Raw genomic sequence first — 21699 nt, forward strand, 5'->3', positions numbered from 1 at the left:
CTTTACTCTGTCTCAGTTAGTGCCGTTGGTCGGGTTAAGTGTTGTAGGCCTACAAGTTTAAATGTTTTATTTGTTAATTTATTTTGCTTGTCACAATGTACATAGCCTATTTTTGTATTTGAAATATACACCTTGAAGAGTCCCATTTGGATCAAATGTTTCTGTTCTACTTGTGAATGCCATGTTTGGCTAAACATATGTAGTGGATTTAAAAAAAAAACACAATATTTGAACTGCAAGACGAGGTACGTAATAGTTTAGTCTTTACCACGCAGTTCAGGGGATTTAATTGAACCCTTTACGTTCAATGCACTGAAAGGCTCGTTACGTCTTTTGTCTCCGAAGCATACGTGAAACCAACCCATGTTATCAAATCAGAGCTTACACACTGCTCTGACACCCGAGACACACAAATGCATGTGTGTAAATATTTTTGTAAAAATATAGACTATAAATTCAAGAAGACCCCATAAAATTCTACAAAAGATAGAGAAATGCACAAATTCCTTATCTACAAGACAACAACAAAGATCAATTTAATAATAAATTATGGAAAACTGTACTACATTTGGATTCTTATATTCTGAAGATATTACTTTTTAATCCTAATTTCAAACAGTTTCATTTGGAAGAGATAACCACCTATACAAGACTCACCATTGTTGATACTACCGTCCATGGAACTATTTCCCGAAGCCATTTTGTGATGTTTACTTTAATTCCATTAGCACTGATTACCTGCAACAAAACAAAAGTACCAAAATGGTTAAATACAAGTCAATCCAAGAGGTAGAGGTATATAAGCACAAATGGGCCTTATAAATATTGTAAATTGTAACACACCAATCTAAAACGATGGGGAAGGAAAAGTAATACTAGTTAATTGGCTAGTTAGTCAGGTTTCCATGAAACTTGTTGCAATGGAATAGGGAAACAGGATATATTAATTAAATATATACCATAGAATTACAGAACTAAAAGGTATGACTGAAACAAAAGTAGTCATGAAACCAATTAGACAAATGAAGTTCATGAAATATTTTAATTTTAGCGAATTTTCCATTTAGGGAATATGCTAACCGTAGTACTCATGGTAAGACCTGGACATGGGACCGATTTACCTTTTCGTTATGAGGTCCCTAGAGGCCAAAAACACCATCCGTTCAAATTCATATATATATATATACATATATGTGTCCGTTAGCCCGATAACTCAAGCAAAAATGATCCGATTTTGATGAAATTTGGTATAAATCTGTAATCCTGCATTTATTTGAAAGAGTTCGCTAACCAGCATGATCGGACTATGGGAACAGGGTTTAGGGGTGGTTTTATGGGGTAAAATTAGTTTTTCCAATTTTTCCAAAACCATTTTGTAGAGCTTAAAAAAACAAATAATTTAGTATATTGAAGCGTTATTATGCGCCTAATGGTTACAGAGAAAATTAAAAGGCATTTATTTCTTACCAAACTAATAACATAAAAAAAACACACACCCTTTCACCCTCCCTGTTGCAGCACACCTAAGTACTCGTTAAACTAATTCAATTTAAATAGGGAATAAATGTGATATTTTTAAGGAGACATTTTAGTGTAAATCCAATCAGGTATCAGGTAAAATGGAAATTTGCTTCCCCTGCAGGTTTGCTGCGACGGGGGTAGGCCTATTTATAATTTTTATGTGTTGTGTCCAAACATGCTCAACTTTGAGGGATATTGAAGCTTGATGATTTGGACCTGATGAAGTACTTTGTACTAAACTACTGTAAGTTGGTCACCCTAACTACAAACTATTGTTTGACAGTGTAGCACAGGCACTATAAATCTTTGCTTCATTTAAAGATCCAGAGAATATTCCATAAAAGTAATAAATACAGTGAAATAATTGACCAAATTTATACGTCAAAAATCAATCATATCAATATTATCTAAGAAGGGGATGCCACTATGTGCGTATTTTAACCCAAATATGAGTGAAGGATGAGTGTAGGATGAGTGGTGCAATCTTGTAGTCTTGTTAGTAGCTAAGGCCGACATATTCCTTAGACACATTTAAATATTTAGACTCTCTGCCTACATTATTTTTCAATTTATCTTTGGAGATAACAACAGGTTTACTGGGCTACATAATGAAATCAAATTACTTAAATGTTTGAATATTTAAATTGTAGCGTACCTATTGGTAAAAGTAGGTTTGACTTTATTTGTGTTGTAAAGAATTAAGCTTCGTAAATTGAATACAGTTTTTAATTTTATTTTAGACATATTAATCTGTTGTGTTGCTAAATACAAGTATTAATAAGGTGGTATCAAGAAAAAGTTACTTTTTCAGTCACAACAGAACTTAACAAAAAACAATAAATACAAAAATGTTAAGTAATTTTGTTTAAAAACCTCTGTCCCAACTCCATAGAAAACTGGGTTCGTCAAAGAAAAAAGATTCTTAGACTTGAGTAATAACTACAACCAATGATCACAAATTTGTTCTTCAAACAAAACTAGTAATGTCAAATCCAGAAAACTATATCAAAGCAACAACTGTAAGACTATGTATTGGCTCATCTAACAAAACACGTTAAAGAAAGCGTAAATATAAATCTTCCATAGAAAAAAAAACTAAACCCTGAGGATTAAGAGTTGGGTCTTCTTACAAAAGCTATGCCAAATAAAAGAAACATAAAACCATCAGACACATAACTAAAAAGTATTGATTATGAATAAGCTCCAGAAAACGTGTGTCAACTAAAAATAAAGGTATACAAAACATTTTAGGGCAATAATTGAAACAACAGAATAATATGAGTTGGCTTTAGCTGTAGCACAACAACTTTCACCTTGATTTTCAGGCAACTCTGTGATGTTGCAAACAGAACCAACCAGAGCATGACAATCACTGGCCTGAGCAAGGAAAACCTATGTTACAACCACACACTCTAGCCGGGCAATACTGTACAGACTACACTGGTCTACGCACAGGGGTTCAAGTGTTTAAATGAAAGATATTTATAATACCCCGCCACAGCAAACCTGCAAAGTGAATTTCCATTTGCCTTGATTGGATTTTTACTCACATATTTCCTTAAACATGTCAGATTTATTCCCAATAAAAAAAGAAACATTAGATTTAACGAGAACCTACATAGGTTTGCTGATACAGGGAAGGAAAATTTGATTGGCAAAATTTAAAAACCTATTAATAAATTTGATAAATATATATCCATAAACAAACTATAACTGTTTACTTTTTCTCCATATAGGCTAAAAATTAAATAATACTTTGATTTCTCCTAAATTTGTTTGAAAATCTTATCGGTAACATTTAATTGTGGAACATTTGTATTCTTAAGATACAAGATGGCTATGATAAAAAATACAAATTTTCATGTAGGCCTAATAAAAAACACAAAACCTCACAACACCCTGATCTATGACCTAAACTTAATATAATATAGAGACAGGCGGTAAAATTGTACCTTAAGTCCTCGATTCTGCTAATCTATATATTAATACGCAAGCAGTTTTCTTTTCACAGTCATAGCTCAATAACCGCTTGATGGATTTTAACGTTTGAGGTGTCAAATTAAAGGTATTTTCATGTAGATGTGCAAATACGTCTCAGAATATTAAGAAAGGGCATCACTTAAGTACAGTTAAGGGCTAAAGTTTGGAAGGCGGTGCCATCTGTTGTAATTTAATTAAACTCATTTCCCTTCGTTTACAAATAACATATGGACGTAGTTTGAAATAGTTTTTAAGGTCAACCACAGACTGCAGGACTTATTTATTCCAGAGCAAAGCCGAAATTCTATATTTTTATCTAAACATCTGTTAAATATATCTGTTTCTTAAATAAAGAGTTTCCTATCAAGGCTTGACAACAAATTGTTTGTAAATAGTTGAATGTATTTACCTTACATCATATTTTACTGAATTATCGTTTTGTTTTGGTTACAGTTTGGTGTGATGAAATGAATGTTTGAAAGTGATTATTTCCAGTGCAGTTACATCACAATATCATGTAATTTACAATGTGTATAACAATTCCGTTGTAGTGTTTTCTGTTATTTTGTTAACTTTCGTAATTCATCTAAATTTAAAATAATATGCTACCAGTAAGACGAAGGCTGTGAGTGGCTATAGGAAACGCGAACGGGGCCGCTTGCATCAATCTCCCAATGTATCATTTGAAGATTACAGAGTGGCAACCATCGTGTGAGATAGGTCTACATCTAACCTTGGCAAATGAACGTTAAATGTTTACATTGTGGTGGCTTACATTTTAAGCTAAAAAAAAAAGAGTCTGGCCGATACAGTTCAATTGTTATTCTTTTTTTCCATAAATGAGAGAACCATTTACCTCATCTGCGGAATTCACCATACTTTCAGGAACTTATTGGAAACTCCCAATCTGAAATCAGGGCTGTGAGGTTTGGATCTAGAAATTATTAGAATAAAATTTGTCAATTTAATTCCGCCTTTGCCATGGTTAGCTCTGAAGCTCATTTAGATGAGAGGATCATACAGGGGATCTACAATTTCATGATCCATGACACTTGAAAGGAAAGATTCAATGATAAAATATGTGGGGAATAGGGTCACATTGCCAACCCATTTGCCCAATCTTTAAAAATTGTGGCAGAAATGTGTAGGGACGAGAGCTCCGAGGAGTTAAGGGTGATTCTTATGTACATAATAAGAAACAAAATAATTGGCTTTCCTCGCTACAATGATGCGACCTGTATAAATGTCACCGCTATTTTTAAAGCTGAAAACAGAGAACCACCAGACAAAATAAATCTTAGTTTCTTTTTTTCAAAAACTAATAATGTTACACGTGAATCCGTTCTAGATCCGTCGTTAGATCCACTTGCTTGCCCTCCAATGTTCACAACTGGAGACCTTGGTTGGGGCCCCTAATTTAAACACGCCTAAAACAGTACCCATCGTAGAAATAATTTAACAGTGTTATATTACGTGTCGTACTGGTTTGCGTCAAGAGAGGGATTTGGCTTGCAACATTAGGTCGGAAAAGCTCACTTTACAGTGTGTGGTTGACATCTACGTTCTCATAGTGGCGACCCACCTACAATACATAAGAGAAAACCAAAGCAGTATGAGAGCGGATCTATATTAAATATTGTAGGCCTAGGTTAGTTTTATAATTTGTCACAACATAATATTTTTCGTATTTCTATAATCAGTCATAGACTTTAGAATTACTCTTTGATTGAGATCTTGCTGTTTATGTTTTTGTTGTTTATTATTTTTATTACAAGTTGCATTTTTGCTCGATTTAGAGCAACAGGTTATCTAGTCAAAATAATTCCAGAAACTACAAAAGAACAATATTGCACTCAAAAATACTGTGTTAATAAGATCTACACAATATCTAAAGGCTACATATACTAACAAACATACAGTATAGCTTTTTACCCAAATAACATTTAAGAAACATTTAAATAAGCTGATTACACTACAAATGAACCATCAGTTAACAGTATGCATAACTTAACACTGACACATAACAATACATCATAAAACACTAAAAAGAGCTCCAAGGTTATCTTCAGGCACTGTTAGTTCAAACACAATAATCTAAAACAAAAATAAAAATCCTCCCCTGTTTCAGGTATGAGGGGCTGAGGACTACTGAAAGCTATGATCTAGCATAAAGAGAGTAAGGATGAATGACCATCCCTTTGGTTGAAGTTCAATGAAAAGACCCTCTTTTGAAAGCTTTTTGACCCAGCTTCTTTTAAATGGCAAGCCTACCCTGTGTGATATACAGACTATGGTACCTGATTAGAGTTTAAATCAGTCTTAAATGTTATAACAGTTTACATAATTCATTCTTTAATGGAATATACTTTTATTTACATTAATAGTATTATTGGGAAGGGGGGCATCAAATTAAAGTGATAACGTTCTCAAATCAATACTTAAGTAATTTCAAATGTACTCAAATTATGTTAGTCAAATGTTTGTTGCTCGGATAATTTCATAAAAAAAAATTTGACCCAGTCCTTTATTTATTTGGTTGTATGATACCTATCAATATAATTTTACAAAGAGCTTGAAAAAATTAGACTGTAAGATTTAATTCAAGGCTTTAATTTTAATTTAAATTTAATTAATTTAAGGTAGCCTACCCCTTTCAACATCTCCCGTAGGCTACATCTCTGGTAGGCTATTAAGTAGAAAAAGTTCCTACTATCTTGGGTTTAGTAATATATTGGTGACAATACGTACAATAAATACAGTTTCAAGTTTTTTAACCATTTAACTTATAAAAGGCATAGAAGTAATTTCACAAACAGTTTACGGAACTACATTTTCTATTCAACAAAAATTTTGTGGTTATTTATTATCAAGCTAATACGGTAGTACTCATGGTGGGACTGATATAATTTTTTTATTTTGAGGTCCCTAGAGGCCAAAAAAACCATCCGTTCAAATTCATATAAGCTATATATACCTATCTTATTAATATTATAAATGTGAAAGTTTGTAGGCCTATATATATATATAGGCCTATCATATATTAGTCCATTATCACGGAAAGTTTAACTCAAGCAAAAATTATCCGATCTAGATTAAATTTAGTATAAACGTGTTATTTAAACCTACATTTATTCGAACGACTTTGAGAACTAGCATGATAGGACTATGGGAACAGGGGATTAGGCCTAGGCCTATGGGGTTTTATGGAGTAAATTAGGTTTTCCCATTTTTGGCCAAAAAAAAAACATAAAATTTGTCAATTTATTTCCAAACCATTTTGTAGAGCTTAAATAGAACAAATAATTTAGTGTGTTGAAGCATTACTATGCGCCTAATGGTTAAGGAGAAAAATTCCAAAAGATTGTAAATTTAAAATTCCCATGTTATTCTTATGGAAAATAAGTAAATTGCTGTAGTTTGCTTCTTTTTGAACATATTTTGATCAAATTTGAAAAATGCATTTATTTAATACTGTACTTAGGCTATTATTAACATTTTAGGCCTACAACAAAACAAAACTTGTTTAATTACCTCCTCCTTGACCGAGACCAGCAGAGCCGGATAGGTTGCGTCAATTTTCTATTTACACTATATAACTTACAAAAAAACTTCCATAGATTGAAGTATGAACTATATTAAAAGTACTTTGGCGGTGGATGATTTTGCCACAGGCTTATTGACTTAAAAGTTTCTCATTAAAATCATCTTGTAGGCTGTAGTATGGTTTCTCCCTCAACAAGTTTTTCAGGGCTGTACGAAAGGCCGTTTCCCCTTGGTTTTTGATTGACGTAGGCAGGTGGTTGTAAATCTTCAGGGCAAGCATTGGGAAAGAGTTTTTGGTTTTAGACAGCCGGCAGAAAGGTATGTCCAGGTCGGAGCGATGTCTTGTACCATGGCTATGAACAGTATTTCTTGTAGGGAATTTATGTAGGTTTGCCTTCACATGGTCGGCTGACAAAAAAAATGTAATGAATGAAAATAGTTAAAATACCGGTGCTGACAAACAGAGGTTTGCAACGGTCATTTCTTTTACTAGAAGTTAAAATACTTACTGCTTTCTTCTGCAATTTGAGAATTTCATGACATGATGGTACATGGCCCTAGAGAAGGAGACCATAGCTTAAAATACTATGGAACAGAGTGTGGTACACTATAATCAAATAAGGTTTACTGACAAGCCTAGTCAACTTCCGAAGTAGATGGACCACCCTGAACAGTCTTTTAACAACTGATTGAATGTGTTTATCCCAAGCAAGTTTTGGATCAATTGCAAAACCAAAAAGATTTATGTTGGGTACATCTTGTACGTGGTGACTGAGAGTACAAGTAAGCCTCTGCGTCTTGTCTTCAATCAGCTTTAATTTGCTGGACGCAAACCAGTGTTTCGCTTCCTCAAATTGGATGTCAGCTGTCTCGAGTGCAAGAGTAGGATTTGCACCAGACGAGAAAATGGTAGTGTCATCCGCAAATCTAAGGGCCATACCATTTAACTCAAGGTCATTTATGGCGACAAGGAACAGTACAGGCCCCATAATCAGACCTTGGGGGACTCCATGGGCTACAGTCATGGCCTGGGATTTTGGACCACTCAAAGAAACCACTTGCCTTCTATTTCCAAGATAGGATTTTAATGTGTGTAGGGCGACACCACTCACACCATAACGTTCGAGTTTGTCAATTAGGATTTTGTGGGAGATACAATCGAATGCTTTGCTCAGGTCGCAAAGTGTCAATGACAAAAGCATACTGCACTCTGGTTACAAGTTCTACCATCGCAATCACCGTAGATTTATTACGCCTGAATCCATGTTGAAAATCAGAAAAAAGGTTGTTTGATTCAAAAAAATGTACTAGTTCATTCTTAATGATGATTTCTATTACTTTAACTGTTACTATAACTGTTTAAGTTTGAAGGATCGCCTTTTTGTAAATGGGGACCGTTCGTGCAACTTTAAAAAGATCGGGAAAAATTCCAATGCTCAGACAGGGTTGCCACCACAGTGGGATCAAAAAATCCATGCAGAATTCATGGTTTTCATGGGCAGTTTAAATAAAATTCATCGTTGGTGCGCTCATTTTTGCTGACTTAAGAATAAGAGGCATTTTCTTTGCATGTTAATATTGAATAACCTTTCCATACATGAAATTCAACTATTTTAGAGTAATTTATAAATATACATTCGAAACAAAGATGAAAACGAAGTGGGTCCAACTATTCTATATAACACATTGGAGAAGAATTGTAAAATATCTATATATAAGTATAGGTATAATTCAGTCTTTCCACCGGAATAAAACAAAGATCCCGCACACCTGGCCAAAAAAGTCCTGCTTTATCCCTCCATATGAACGTCATAAAATATCCTTTATGTTAACTGGTTCATCTTATTACTCAACGTACTAACATATGATTGGTTTATCCACAAAGCTAAAAACATCAGGCGTCAAGAGTCGGAAATTTTGTTTTATTATACACCCCGTTTCAATTCCGTTCTGTTTTTGTGATTCAAGTCCCTTTATCCATACGCGGGATTTGGCCTACTAATGATTTTTCAAACCATATTAAGTCTTCGGAAAGACTCAGCTGACATCAGCATCTAACCTCGAATGACTTGGAATAAACTAACTAAGCAATTGTTTCTGATCGCGGAACATGTTAAATAATCATCTCCAGACAGTATTCTCTTGGTGTTGGTTTCTCTGAACTGTTTTTGAATATAAAAAAAAAATATTTGGCAAATTTAATTGTACTAATTGAATAATTAATCCTGATTTTTAAAATTCATGGTCCAATGGAGAAATTCATGCATAATCCATGCCTTTTTTCATGGTCACAAGAATTCATGCATAATTCAAGCTTTTCAAGGTTTTCATGGCTGGTGGCAACCCTGTCAGACAACCATTTATAATCATGGATAGAGGTTGAGCGATTTCATCCACTATGGCCTTGAGGACAACAGTTGACATGCCGTAGATATCCGGGCTACGTGAGGATTTAAACCCCAACATGCTCTTCACTATCTCCAAAGGAGTTACCCTCTGCCATCATACAAGGTTGACATTTGAACGTGGGACATTTTCAGCAGGATCGTCAGCCACTGATGGAATCTCCGAAACCAGTTTCTCAATGTTACCTAACAGAAATTTGTTGAAATCGTCTGGGCTAGCTTTACATAGGGCTGTATTTGGCTTTGAGAGGCTTCTATTACTGTTAACTAACGACCAAGCTGCCTTACATCGATTTAGTGCACCTTCAATCTTACTTATATTATTGAGTTTCTTGGCTTCATCGACTTTAACCTTGTACGTATTCTTTGTATTGACGTACAAGCGCCTAAGACGTTCTTTAGTTTCCTGACATGTAGCCGACACATACCTATCTCTTATGGCTAAAACTAAAGCCTTAAATCTAGACAGCTCAGGAGTATACCACGTGTTAGCCTTTACTTTCGGTTCCACATACTTAGATTTACCCTCCCTGTTGCAGCAAACCTAAGTACTCGTTAAACTAATGTTATTTAAATAGGGAATAAATGTGACAATTTTAAAGAAATATTTCAGTGGAAATCCAACCAGACTTAATTGGAAATTCACTTAGTCTGCAGGTTTGTTGCGGCGGGGTTATTGACACATAGTTTAGGTTTTATGTTAAAACTAGTGTAGCTTACATGTTGCTCAAATTCGAGCAATAATTGCAAAGTATTACAGGAGTTATTTCAAAACGAATAACAGCCATATTTACAATGAGTTTAAAAGAGTCAGCTCAAAGATTACTGGTGTGTAACTCATGGAGATATCTCCTCGTTTAACTAAGGATATTTAATCAGGGGGGCGGGGGTACATTCACATTGTACGTTAAATGTGATATTTTAAGGATACTTTAGGTGTGAATCCAATCAGGCAAATGGAAATTCGCTTAGTCTGCAGATTTGTATTGGGTGGAACATTATGATGGTGTTAAATATGGTATTAAGAGGTAAAATTGTGAGAAATACCTTTAGATCCTAAAACTGAAGATCCATTAGGGTTTTGGTAGAACAGGAACAAGATGAGCAGAGAAGCGATGGCTATGGCCAGAGTGACGAGAATCGAAGGACCACAGATGAAAGATGATGTTGAGAAATGACTATTGTTGTGTAGTATGTAATTCTTCACTGATTTAAATTAAAACTCTTCTTCATTAATAAAAAGAAAGCAATTCACTACTCATGAATATTCTGGACTGTACACGAAAATTTACAACACATTTACTTTAAATAAAAATATCTTCTTGGATCCTAGCTTGACACTTGGTACTATAAATTTGGAATCCATATTTAAATGAGAAATGATGAAATAATGCACTTGGAGCGGTAAGAGAGAAAGAGAGATTAAAATATTTAATATGAACTAAACCAAAAGGTAAGCACTGTGTACTGTGAGAGAGGTGAGTCTAAACTGAACTGACTAGTACGAAGTGCTGTAGTGAACTTTGGACAGTGATGTCATCATATCAGCTGTTGTATCCTTTCAATAACTGAACTAAAAACTTGACTTGAATGTTAATACTACTTGATTAATTGTTTATATTTGACTGTATATAGTTCATATGTTATTAAATAAATATTTTATTAAATGTCCTTAGTTGAATTACTAAATATTTAACATACCGGCCCCCCCTGAACCCCTGGGTTCTGAAAACAACACAAAAAATGAGAAAATCAATAAAAAAGGGGGGTGGTAACTCCTCTTCACTATTCCATAGGAAGGACAGACACCTTTGTCACAGGACGAGAGAGGTGTCCACTTGCGGTCTTCAGGTGCACGACCCGTACTATTCCATCAGTACCAGGTGAAACGGAGAGAACTCGTCCAAGCTTCCAGGAGAGTGGAGGCAAGTTGTCTTCATGAATGACAACCAAGTCATTGACTTCAATATTCTTCTTGGGGTTGACCCATTTATTTCTCTCTTGAAGAGTGTACAGATACTCTTTCTGCCAGCGAGCCCAGATATGTTGACTGAACTGTTGGACTAACTGCCAGCGTTTTAATCGGTTGATAGGAATGCTACGCAAGTCAGGTTCAAGAGGTGTCATAAGAGGACCACCTACTAAAAAATGACCTGGCGTCAAAGCTTCTAGGTCCGAGGGATCAGAAGAAAGAGGAGTTATAGGCCTAGAGTTCATCATTCCTTCAATACGGGTGATTAAAGTCGAAAACTCTTCCAGTGACAGGGTCTGTTGTCCAATGACTCTTATTAGGTGAAATTTCACACTTTTGACGGCCCTCTCCCAAAGGCCTCCCTGATGAGGTGCATGTGGAGGTAAGAAGTGAAATTTAATATTGAAATTCTCAGCGTAGCATTGTACTGTGGAATCCTTGATTAAATTTTCAAAGTTGCGTCTGAGTTTTTCGGATGCACCTGTGAAATTTGTAGCATTGTCACAGTGAATATCTGAAACGATTCCTCGTCTGGAGACAAATCTGGTAAGAGCGGCTAAATAGGCATCCGCTGTTAGGTCGGTTACTACTTCTATGTGTACCGCCTTAGTAGAGAAGCAAATAAATATACAAATATAAACCTTGATAGGTTGAACTCGTCTTAGTAGATGTTGCTTCACAAAGAAGTGTCCTGCATAATCTACACCAGATATGGAAAATGGCCTTGAAGGTGTAACTCGATTCATAGGTAATTCCCCCATGAGTGGAGAAGAATGAGGAGGTTTACATCTGAAACATTTTATGCATTTAAAGATCCTAGATCTTATTAAGCTTCTAGCACTGAGAATCCAGTACTTGTTTGCCAGCATAGCCTGAGTTAGAGTTGGACCAGAGTGCAAATATAAGACATGATGGTGGTCAATCAAAATATCAACTAACCTATGACCTTTAGGTAGCAAGACGGGGTGTTTGTGATCTTCAGAGATATCAGCCTTGTTTATTCTTCCCCCTACTCGAATGAGGCCATCTTTATCCAGATAAGGAGCTAGGCGTCTAATGCGTACAGAGCAAGGTTTATTGGATTTCAAACATGAGATTTCTTCAGAAAAATATTCTCGTTGAACCAATTTACAAATCAGGTTATGAGCCTCTTTTATCTCCTGAGAAGTTAAATTCCCAATTTGTTTAACTTTATTTCTGGTGTTATGAATGAAGCGCAGCAGGTATGCGGAAACATGAAGTAGTGTTGTCCAAGATGAGAAGCGAGTGAGGAGAGAAAATGGTTCATCCGGAACAGCAGAGAGAGTGTTAACTGTGAGAATCTTAGTTTCAGGGATAGACTCTTCAGGTAAAGATTTACAGACAGACTTTGGCCAATTTTCTTCAGAGTTACACAACCAGACAGGTCCATTCCACCAAAGTGTGTGGTTAATCAAATCTTGTGGGGCGGTACCCCTTGACCCAACATCCGCTGGATTTTCTAGTGATGAAATATGTTGCCAAAATGAAGGTGGGATATTTTCCTGTATTTCTGCAACTCGATTTGACACATAAACCTTGAGTCGATAAGAGGGCATGCCAATCCATGAAAGCACGATTGTGGAATCGCACCAAGCTGTGTATGAACTAATCTTGCAGTGAGGTGAGAGAAGTTGTATACAGTAATTTAGGAGCTTAGACAACAGGTGTGCTCCGCAGAGCTCCAAGCGAGGTATGGAAATACGCTTCAGAGGTGCGACTCTTGACTTCGCTATCAGAAGATAAGTCGATATAATTCCTTGTGAATTTACAACTCTCAGGTAAACACAACTACAATATCCTGCTTCACTTGCATCAGAAAAAGCATGTAGCTGAATATCTTTAGCAGAAGAAAGTCCCACGTAGCGAGGTATCTTGAGCATTTCAATATATGGAAGTTCATTGGCGAACTTGTTCCAAACTGATATAACGCTGTCGTCTAGGGGTTCATCCCAATCGAGACCAAGTGTCCATAAGTATTGCATGAAGGATTTGGACCAGAAGGTTACAGGAGTTAACCATCCTGACGGGTCATAGATCTGTGATATCACACTTAAAACAATTCTTTTTGTAGGAGTTTCCTTAATATTTTGAGTTCCTACAGAATAAGAAAAAACATCTTCATTAGGAATCCATTTAAGTCCTAAAACACTATGAACTGGTTGTTCGGGAGCTCGAAAACCAATAGGTTTTTCTTTGTGATCTTCAGGGATCGACTGTAAGAGTAATGGATTATTCGAAGACCATTTTCTTAACTCGAAACCTCCTTTTTTGAGTAACTGAACCACATCATTTTTCAACAAAGGAGCGTTTTCTACGCAATTACTACCCAATAGGGCGTCATCGACATAAATCTGATCCTTTAGAGCAGTTGCGGCTAGAGGATGATTTTTTCCTTCATCAATAATGAGTTGTTGAATGACACGATTTGCCAAGTAGGGCGATGATGTGAGCCCATAAGTGACAGTCGCTAGCTGATAGATTTGAAGAGGCATTTTATCATTCTCTCTCCAGAAAATAAGTTGAAATATCTGATCAGATTCCTTTACAAGGACTTGTCGAAACATCTGCTTGATGTCGCATGAAAAAACAACCGCATGTCGGCGAAAGTTGAGAATGATGTCACATATGTTGTTGTGGAGTTTTGGTCCTTGATGAAGAATACTGTTGAGAGACAGAGATGTTGATGTAGGTGCTGATGCGTTGAATACTACCCTTAATTTTCCATCTTTAAAAATTCCATGATGTGGAAGGTAGTAATGAGGATTATTTTTAAGACGTGGTGACTGACAGAGTGTCATATGTCCCGAAGACAAGTAATCTCTCATAAAATCAACATAAGTTTCCTTGAAATCAGGATTAGAACGAAATTTATTCTCCAGAGACCAGAATAGGGATTTTGCCATTTTGCTCGAGTTGCCTAATGTTGACGGATCGTCTGAGAAAGGCAAAGAGACAATATATCTTCCTTCAGGAGTGCGAGAGTGCGTAGATACAAAATGTTTTTCACATTTTTCTTCGGCTAAGGATTGCTTGCTTGTAAGAGGGGGTTCCTCTACAGCCCAAAACTGTTGGATAGAGGTGTGAAGATCCAAACTATTGGTGGTTAAGAGTGTGACTAATCCATGAAATGAATTTTTGCAAGTTGAGGCAACAGGGGTCGATCCTAAGAGCGCATATCCAAAAATGGTGTCAATTGCTACAGGCATATTCTCACCAAGTGACAAAAACTGGCCTTTCACAGAGGAGGCAAAAAGGTCAGCTCCAATTAGAACATCAATAGGAGCGGGTTTATCAAAAGTAGGATCGGCTAACATTAAATGTTGCATCTGTGAGCGAACTTCAGGAGTGATCTTAGCTCGAGGTAAATCTGGAGTGATATTATCCAAAATGAAGACAGGGTGAGAGCTTGCCAATACATATCCACTAAGGGACTGGAGAGTGACATGAGTTAACCCTTTTGTTTTCACCTGAGCAGACGAGATGCCATTAATAAGCGTTTTATTAGCATGAGAGCGCTTAATCCCTAAAGACTGAGCACATCTTTGAGTAATGAAGGTAGACTGAGCAGCAGAATCTAAAACTCCCCTACAAACTAGGGTCTTACCTTCGCTTGATTTTACCACAATTAAAGCAGTGGCAAGAAGAACTGTGTTCTCTGTATTTGTCAAACCAACAAAACCAGATTCATTTTTATTTGAGTCAGAACTTGGAGCTCGTTTGTCTGTGTTACCTTTAGACACATTAGGAGAGGGATTATTTTCAGAATCCATAAAATGCAAAAGAGAGTGATGTTTTCTTTTACACGTATAACATGTACGCCATGAATTGCATTCCTTTACCTTATGCTTATCGCCAAGACAGTTGGTGCACAAATTTTTGCCTTTAACAAAATTATACATTTCTTGTGAAGTCAATTTAAGAAAACCTTTGCATTGATAGATTTTGTGATCTGCACCTGCGCAAAATGTACAAACAGTGCGAGGAGTTGCAATAAGCGCCGATTTATTTGAGCGCTGAGGGGGTTTTACTTGAGTGTGGTGGCCTAAGGTACCCTTAAGAGATGATCCCACATTAGTAAGATTAGCTGCTTCAAGATTTACACAGTGAGACTCAATGTACTTGGTTAACTCATCTAACTTAGGAGTTACAGAGTTATCACTTCGACTCTGTTCAAAATGATGGCGAAAATCAGAATCAAATTTTCTTAACAAGTGAGAGGTCAAAATTAAATTTTCCTGAGAAATTTCTTCATCTAGAGCTTTAAGTGCTTCAATGTTTTCATTTAAAACAGACAAAAACCTTCTAAGTTGCTTCACTGAGGGATTGTGAAGAACTGGTAAGTCTAACACATTGTTGACATGAAGAGAGATTAGTAATCTTGTATTCTGATACCTTTTAAGTAGAGATTCCCATGCAATAAAATAATTAGCATTAGTCATAGGGATGTTTTTAACAACTGAAAGTGCCTCTCCCTCAAGACAGCTTAACAAATAACTCATTTTTTCAACACCAGAAATACTATCATTTTTATGAATAGTATTTTCAAACAAATTTTTGAACGCCATCCACTTTTCATGTTGACCTGAGAAGGTACCAAGTTGAAGTTTAGGAAGCTGTACACTAACCTTAGTTGTAGCTACTTGGCTGATAGCTGCATTGGAATCATCCAGGTTTGGCTGGCTCGACTGGTTAGAGCTTGGGGAAGGTATCAAGTTCACACACAAAGAGTGAATAGACACATAGAGATCACTTATTTCATCTTGTAATGTTGAAATTGTAGTGATATTTTCACTTTCATCTAATTCCTCAGGTAAAGGCACAGTGCCGAACAACTTATTCACTAATTTGTCAAAATCATTATTTTTGGCTGTAGCGGTGGAATCCAAAAGAGTGAGCTTTGTTATAAGTTGAGGAGTGATAGGTTCCTTTTCGATAGCAAGCACTTTTGCTTCAATTGACTTAAGCCTGGCTAGCACAAGCTCAGATTGCTTCACAAAAGTTGAGAACCTCATTTTGAATAAGTCTTAAATTCAATAAAATTCCAAAATAAAAATAAATGCAGATTAAAATAAGTTTATAATGAGCAAAACTTATTTAAAGACAGCCAGGATTCATTGTATTAAATATTAATATTAGTCAACTTGAAATCAGAGAGAAATATTCAGCCATAGTATAGGCCTATAAAAAGTTTAAGTCCCAGAAAATATCTACCTGCAATTATTTCCAGATAATAAATTTGAAATTCAATAAAACATGTTATTTCAAACACAAACTGTAATTAAATGTTCAATCCGTATTAATAAACATTCTTCTGTCACTTTAATTTAAAAGTGTAAGCAAACAATTGAGGTTATGAAAACATAAACAAAGTCTTGCATAATGACATTTAAGTTTTCATTTCTATCCATCAGCAGCGCTAGTGTTGATCAGCTGTGAAGTTGGTATGACTTCCATGATTTTCTGAATATTCAGCAACAAGAGAGAAACTTGTTTCACATTACAGGGGGGAGAGAGGGGGGCAGACAGGATGCAGCCCGATAATGCACAATAGAGAATAGACAAACTATGCATGAAAATACAGGAGTTGTAGACAGTACAGTCTGAGAACAAAATTTTCTGTCTGGGACAACAAAACTTTATGTGTTATTTCACAAATTACTGCAACAATTTAATAAATTGATAATAATGTGATCAAAAATATTTAATCCTCTTGTTAATGATACTTAATGTTGATGACAGATTTATTCAATTAATTTATTCAGTTCAAATAAATACAAAACTTAATAGTCACAGTAGATTATTTTCCATAGGCTGGGAAACATCCGGCTCGAAGGACCATGTTAAATATGGTATTAAGAGGTAAAATTGTGAGAAATACCTTTAGATCCTAAAACTGAAGATCCATTAGGGTTTTGGTAGAACAGGAACAAGATGAGCAGAGAAGCGATGGCTCTGGCCAGAGTGACGAGAATCGAAGGACCACAGATGAAAGATGATGTTGAGAAATGACTATTGTTGTGTAGTATGTAATTCTTCACTGATTTAAATTAAAACTCTTCTTCATTAATAAAAAGAAAGCAATTCACTACTCATGAATATTCTGGACTGTACACGAAAATTTACAACACATTTACTTTAAATAAAAATATCTTCTTGGATCCTAGCTTGACACTTGGTACTATAAATTTGGAATCCATATTTAAATGAGAAATGATGAAATAATGCACTTGGAGCGGTAAGAGAGAAAGAGAGATTAAAATATTTAATATGAACTAAACCAAAAGGTAAGCACTGTGTACTGTGAGAGAGGTGAGTCTAAACTGAACTGACTAGTACGAAGTGCTGTAGTGAACTTTGGACAGTGATGTCATCATATCAGCTGTTGTATCCTTTCAATAACTGAACTAAAAACTTGACTTGAATGTTAATACTACTTGATTAATTGTTTATATTTGACTGTATATAGTTCATATGTTATTAAATAAATATTTTATTAAATGTCCTTAGTTGAATTACTAAATATTTAACAGATGGTTTGGCTGCAGGCATACTTTGCATACTCAAAGGTATCCCACTTGTAGCATTTCAGCCGTGGTTGTCAGTTCAGATTGGATAGTTAAGTAGGCCTACGTCATGTTTTCATCTTTCCAGAATTCATCCATAGAATAATAGGCCTTTTCCATTAAATATGTCTTCAATTTTTTTCTTAAATTATATCTGTTCAGAGCAACTTCTTATTTAATCTGGTAGCCTAATCTATTGAAAACTTTACTGGCAAAAAATTGAACTCTTGATTGAATCAAGCAGTTCTATGGCTGTTTAAGTGCACATTGGGTTTACTTCTTGTGTTGTAACTATGTACTTCATTGTTCCTCTTGAATAGGAAATTTCCAGGATGACGACAGATGAAAGAGTCAATACGGTACTTTGAGACCTTGAAATAAAGGCCTACAATGCTCCAGGTAGGCTAATGAACTCTGCAAATAATTCTTATGATTCTTTTTTTGCAAAAGAAAAACTCTGTTTGCCTCGCTACATCCTCCCCAAAATGTAACTCCATAACTTATAATGCTATGGGAACACCTGTAGTACACCTTCATCAGAACATCCAACTCTACACCATTCCTCAGCTTATGAGCCAGGCAGCAGACCACGACCAGTCTCTCTATTACATTATAAATAGGGACATTCCATCTCAAATTATTGCAAATGCTGATGCCGAGACACTTAAACTAGCCTATCTGGAGGTTTGAAATTAAATTGATCTATTTTAATTAAGCTGGCTGTAGTCAGGTTTTTTCCTGTTATAAAAGTGTAGAAATCCAATTTTTCCATGATAGCTTATTTTTACGACACCAGTTTGATAAGCTATTTAACTTATTCCGGACTGAGTCTTCTTGATTGATTCAGCTGAATTTGAGTCGGACACTATATGGCCGACGTCATCAGCATAAAGCCACACCTCGCTAAGCTACACATCCTCCAATAGACCATTAACAAAGAGCAAGAAAATAATAGGACCCAGGTTCGAACCTTGCGGAACGCCGGTATTCACATCGTGTTGCATCTCTGACTTAAAGCTTCTTATTACATGATCCAAGGTGTTTGACCACTACCACCTGTGACCTGTCTTTCAGAAATGACATAATCCAATCCAATGGTTGGTTGTTAATACCAAACTTTATCAATTTATTTTTAAGTAGGCTATGATTAAGGCAATCAATAGCCTTAGTCATGTCATAAAACAAAGCAAATAGGCTAGGTATACATGTTCCATGCAATCAATCTTGTCGTGAACTAAGGTCAATAAAGAGAATATAGCATCTATAGTTGATTTCTTTTTTCAGAATCCAAATTGATTTTGCAGTAAAATTTTGTTTTATTCTAGGTATGGCAGGAGTCTATTTAAAAAGGCCACTTCAAATAAGTTATTTTCAAAGAGAAGACTGACTGGATCGCAACTGGTCTATAATTACTAATTACATCTTTCTCGTTCTTCTTGTGAATCGGAATTATTTTAGAAGTTTTAATTCTGTCCGGGAATTTCCCTTCCATAAAAGATTTATTAATTATTGGTATAAGAGGTTTAGTCACCAGGTGAGCACAAGACTTCACAATGGAATGGCGGTACCAGCTGCGGATTTTGTGTTCACATTAACCCTCCAAGTGTCCAAAGTATTGTATTAATGTCCGCCCATTTATTACGCAATCGCAGGGTTTTATTAAAATGTACCTATCTTAGAAACTTAAAAACAATGTAAAGTAGGTATAGGTACTGTACTGTTTTATATAGGGTATAATTTTGTTTGGGAAATTATGGGCTTCAATGTAGGCCTATATAAAACATTAGGCTACAAAAAAAATTTTCAACAATTTTTGTGGGGTTAACATTTCTCAAAAATTATAAAATAAATGAAAAAAATTTATGTTTGCGCTCAATAAATTGTTATAATTTATAAGTCTACAAATATTTTAAAATAGCCACTTCGTTCTAAGTTAAATTTTATAAGGATTACAAATAGGCTAGGCCTATATATAGCCTAATAATATAAGGAAGTAAATTTGCAAATAAATATAAGTTATGGGTGAAAAACAGATTTCGTACACTTAGAGTTAGCTAAGAATGCATAGCATAACCATAGCTAGGAATCTGGCTGATAATTTACATCCAATATCGCTACCTACTTTTTCAGGATCATCAACCAGCCCTTCAAAATCACTTAAATCTTCTTATAATGCACCACGTAAGTTATATCACTACTTTTTATATTCAACACTAAAACAGTGATAATAGTAATAAAACACATCAGTCATCGGTGCGAGGTTAACCAAGTTGTTTACAAATAGGCATGTCAGCTGTCTGCTACAACATTTTCGGAAGTAAAATGAAAAGCGTCTAGAAACAGACATCAGGAGAAAGCTTAGAATCTGCTGAAAGGGTCAATCCATGTCAAGTGATCAAATAAATACCAATTACCTCACCATTTTTTACAGGATTGATCTTTTAACATTAGATACATCTATGCAAAAGAAGCTTAAATATGAAAAAAAAAATTTTTTTACCTCATCTAGTTTTTTGTTATTTTATTTTAAAGTTCCAAAAAAAGCGCGGTTTTGCGCTTTAAGGGATCTACGTTTTATTTAATATCTCAAGAAAGAGTAAAGATAGAAAGATAAAACAAAAACCATTCTTTTCAGGATTAAATAACCTTTAATTTGATATACAACATGACAGTATTTCAAGTAATTAAAATTTCAACCCCCCAAACTCAAAATTTCAAAAGCCAATCCCAAAAAACGCATATGATTAAAAATTTTCAAAAAAATACCATGGATCCTTAATGTTATTAATAATTTATGTCCAAAAATTCAAATTGGGATCTCAATGGGATCCATATTAAAATAATTTTTTTGTATAAGCCTGCAATGTAAATAGACAAGTCTTAGGCTACAGGGCTAATAGTTACATTTATTAGCTACAAAAAATGTCTTAAGTAATGTAATATACAATAAAAAGCTAATAGTCTATAGGCCTAACCAGTTGTACAATACAAGTACAGTAAGCCTAAAGTGTCTAAAATTTGGTACCGTAATAAAATTTACTTTTTAACACTTTTTAAATAAGATATCAATTGAAATAAATGGACTGCTACCGAGTCGTGAATCAAGCATTCTGATATTATTACAAAGCTTGTATACTTAATTTCTCCTTTCTCATTGTAATAAACAGCAAATGGATGCACAGTAGCTCAGAGGTTATTATTCCAGTGGAAAGACTGTGCCTCGTCTTGGACCACAAAAGAGTAGTTTTCTGAAAAGTCCAAACTTACAACTGCTTTATCCTCTTGGATGTTTTCTTTCAAATCTTTGTAGTACTTGGATTGCTGACGGGATATGAATGAATGATTCTTTAGTTCAACAAGCTGTTCACAAAAACTGTCCACAAATTCTTCTACAGTCTCGCAAAATGTCTCAAATGTACACCTATCCACAGAAACCCAGTTGTTTGTATGTGATGGTCTCTATCATCCCCTCTTCAAAGTGGTTCAGAAGTACTTCTTTTAGTTTTAGTTCTTTGGTTTTAATACTCCTGGACATTTTACACATTTGTTTAGGTAGCAGTCAGGGGTATTTTCTTGGCACATTATTTGTGACAAACATTGTTTGTAATCGCCAAGATCAGTAGCTTCATCAATCTTCACCTTTTTCAGCTTTCCTCCGACAATCATTCCTTTTACATTCTGGTGCGTTGTGCAC

The 21699-nt window shown here is 35.2% G+C and overlaps 2 protein-coding genes across 4 annotated transcripts in view; both read right to left on the reverse strand.

Moving 5' to 3' along the window:
• The window catches only part of LOC128988444 (disks large homolog 5-like), a 67282-nt gene that overhangs the window by 43252 nt on the left and 2331 nt on the right, over nucleotides 1-21699 (reverse strand). For all 3 annotated transcript variants that reach the window (XM_054409728.1, XM_054409730.1, XM_054409729.1), the window contains one exon: nucleotides 658-738. In XM_054409728.1, the coding sequence (XP_054265703.1) occupies nucleotides 658-700 (43 nt within the window). In that variant the 5' untranslated portion in view covers nucleotides 701-738. The remainder of the gene's footprint in view (nucleotides 1-657; nucleotides 739-21699) is intronic.
• LOC128989232 (uncharacterized) lies at nucleotides 11235-16454 on the reverse strand. The gene is made up of 4 exons (XM_054411105.1): nucleotides 16068-16454; nucleotides 15494-15608; nucleotides 12361-15172; nucleotides 11235-12210 (listed from the first exon to the last, which is right to left on the reverse strand). Exons 1-4 carry the CDS (start codon nucleotides 16452-16454, stop codon nucleotides 11235-11237), a joined length of 4290 nt encoding a protein of 1429 aa, XP_054267080.1.

Source organism: Macrosteles quadrilineatus, unplaced genomic scaffold, assembly GCF_028750875.1.
Source record: "Macrosteles quadrilineatus isolate MER2022 unplaced genomic scaffold, UCM_ALF_1.0 Scaffold_3__2_contigs__length_128488019, whole genome shotgun sequence".
In the NCBI taxonomy this organism is placed as follows: Eukaryota; Metazoa; Arthropoda; class Insecta; order Hemiptera; family Cicadellidae; genus Macrosteles; species Macrosteles quadrilineatus.

What these genes read in the sequence shown, in the direction of transcription:
- LOC128989232 (XM_054411105.1), bottom strand. Translation starts at nt 16,454, where the DNA reads ATGAGGTTCTCAACTTTTGTGAAGCAATCTGAGCTTGTGCTAGCCAGG. An exon ending in GCCAAGTAGCTACAACTAAG is followed by an intron (nt 15,609 to 16,067) that starts GTTAGTGTACAG and finishes CATTTTGAACAG; the next exon opens with AGTCGAAGTGATAACTCTGT. An exon ending in TGTGGGATCATCTCTTAAGG is followed by an intron (nt 15,173 to 15,493) that starts GTACCTTAGGCC and finishes ATGTGTCTAAAG; the next exon opens with GTAACACAGACAAACGAGCT.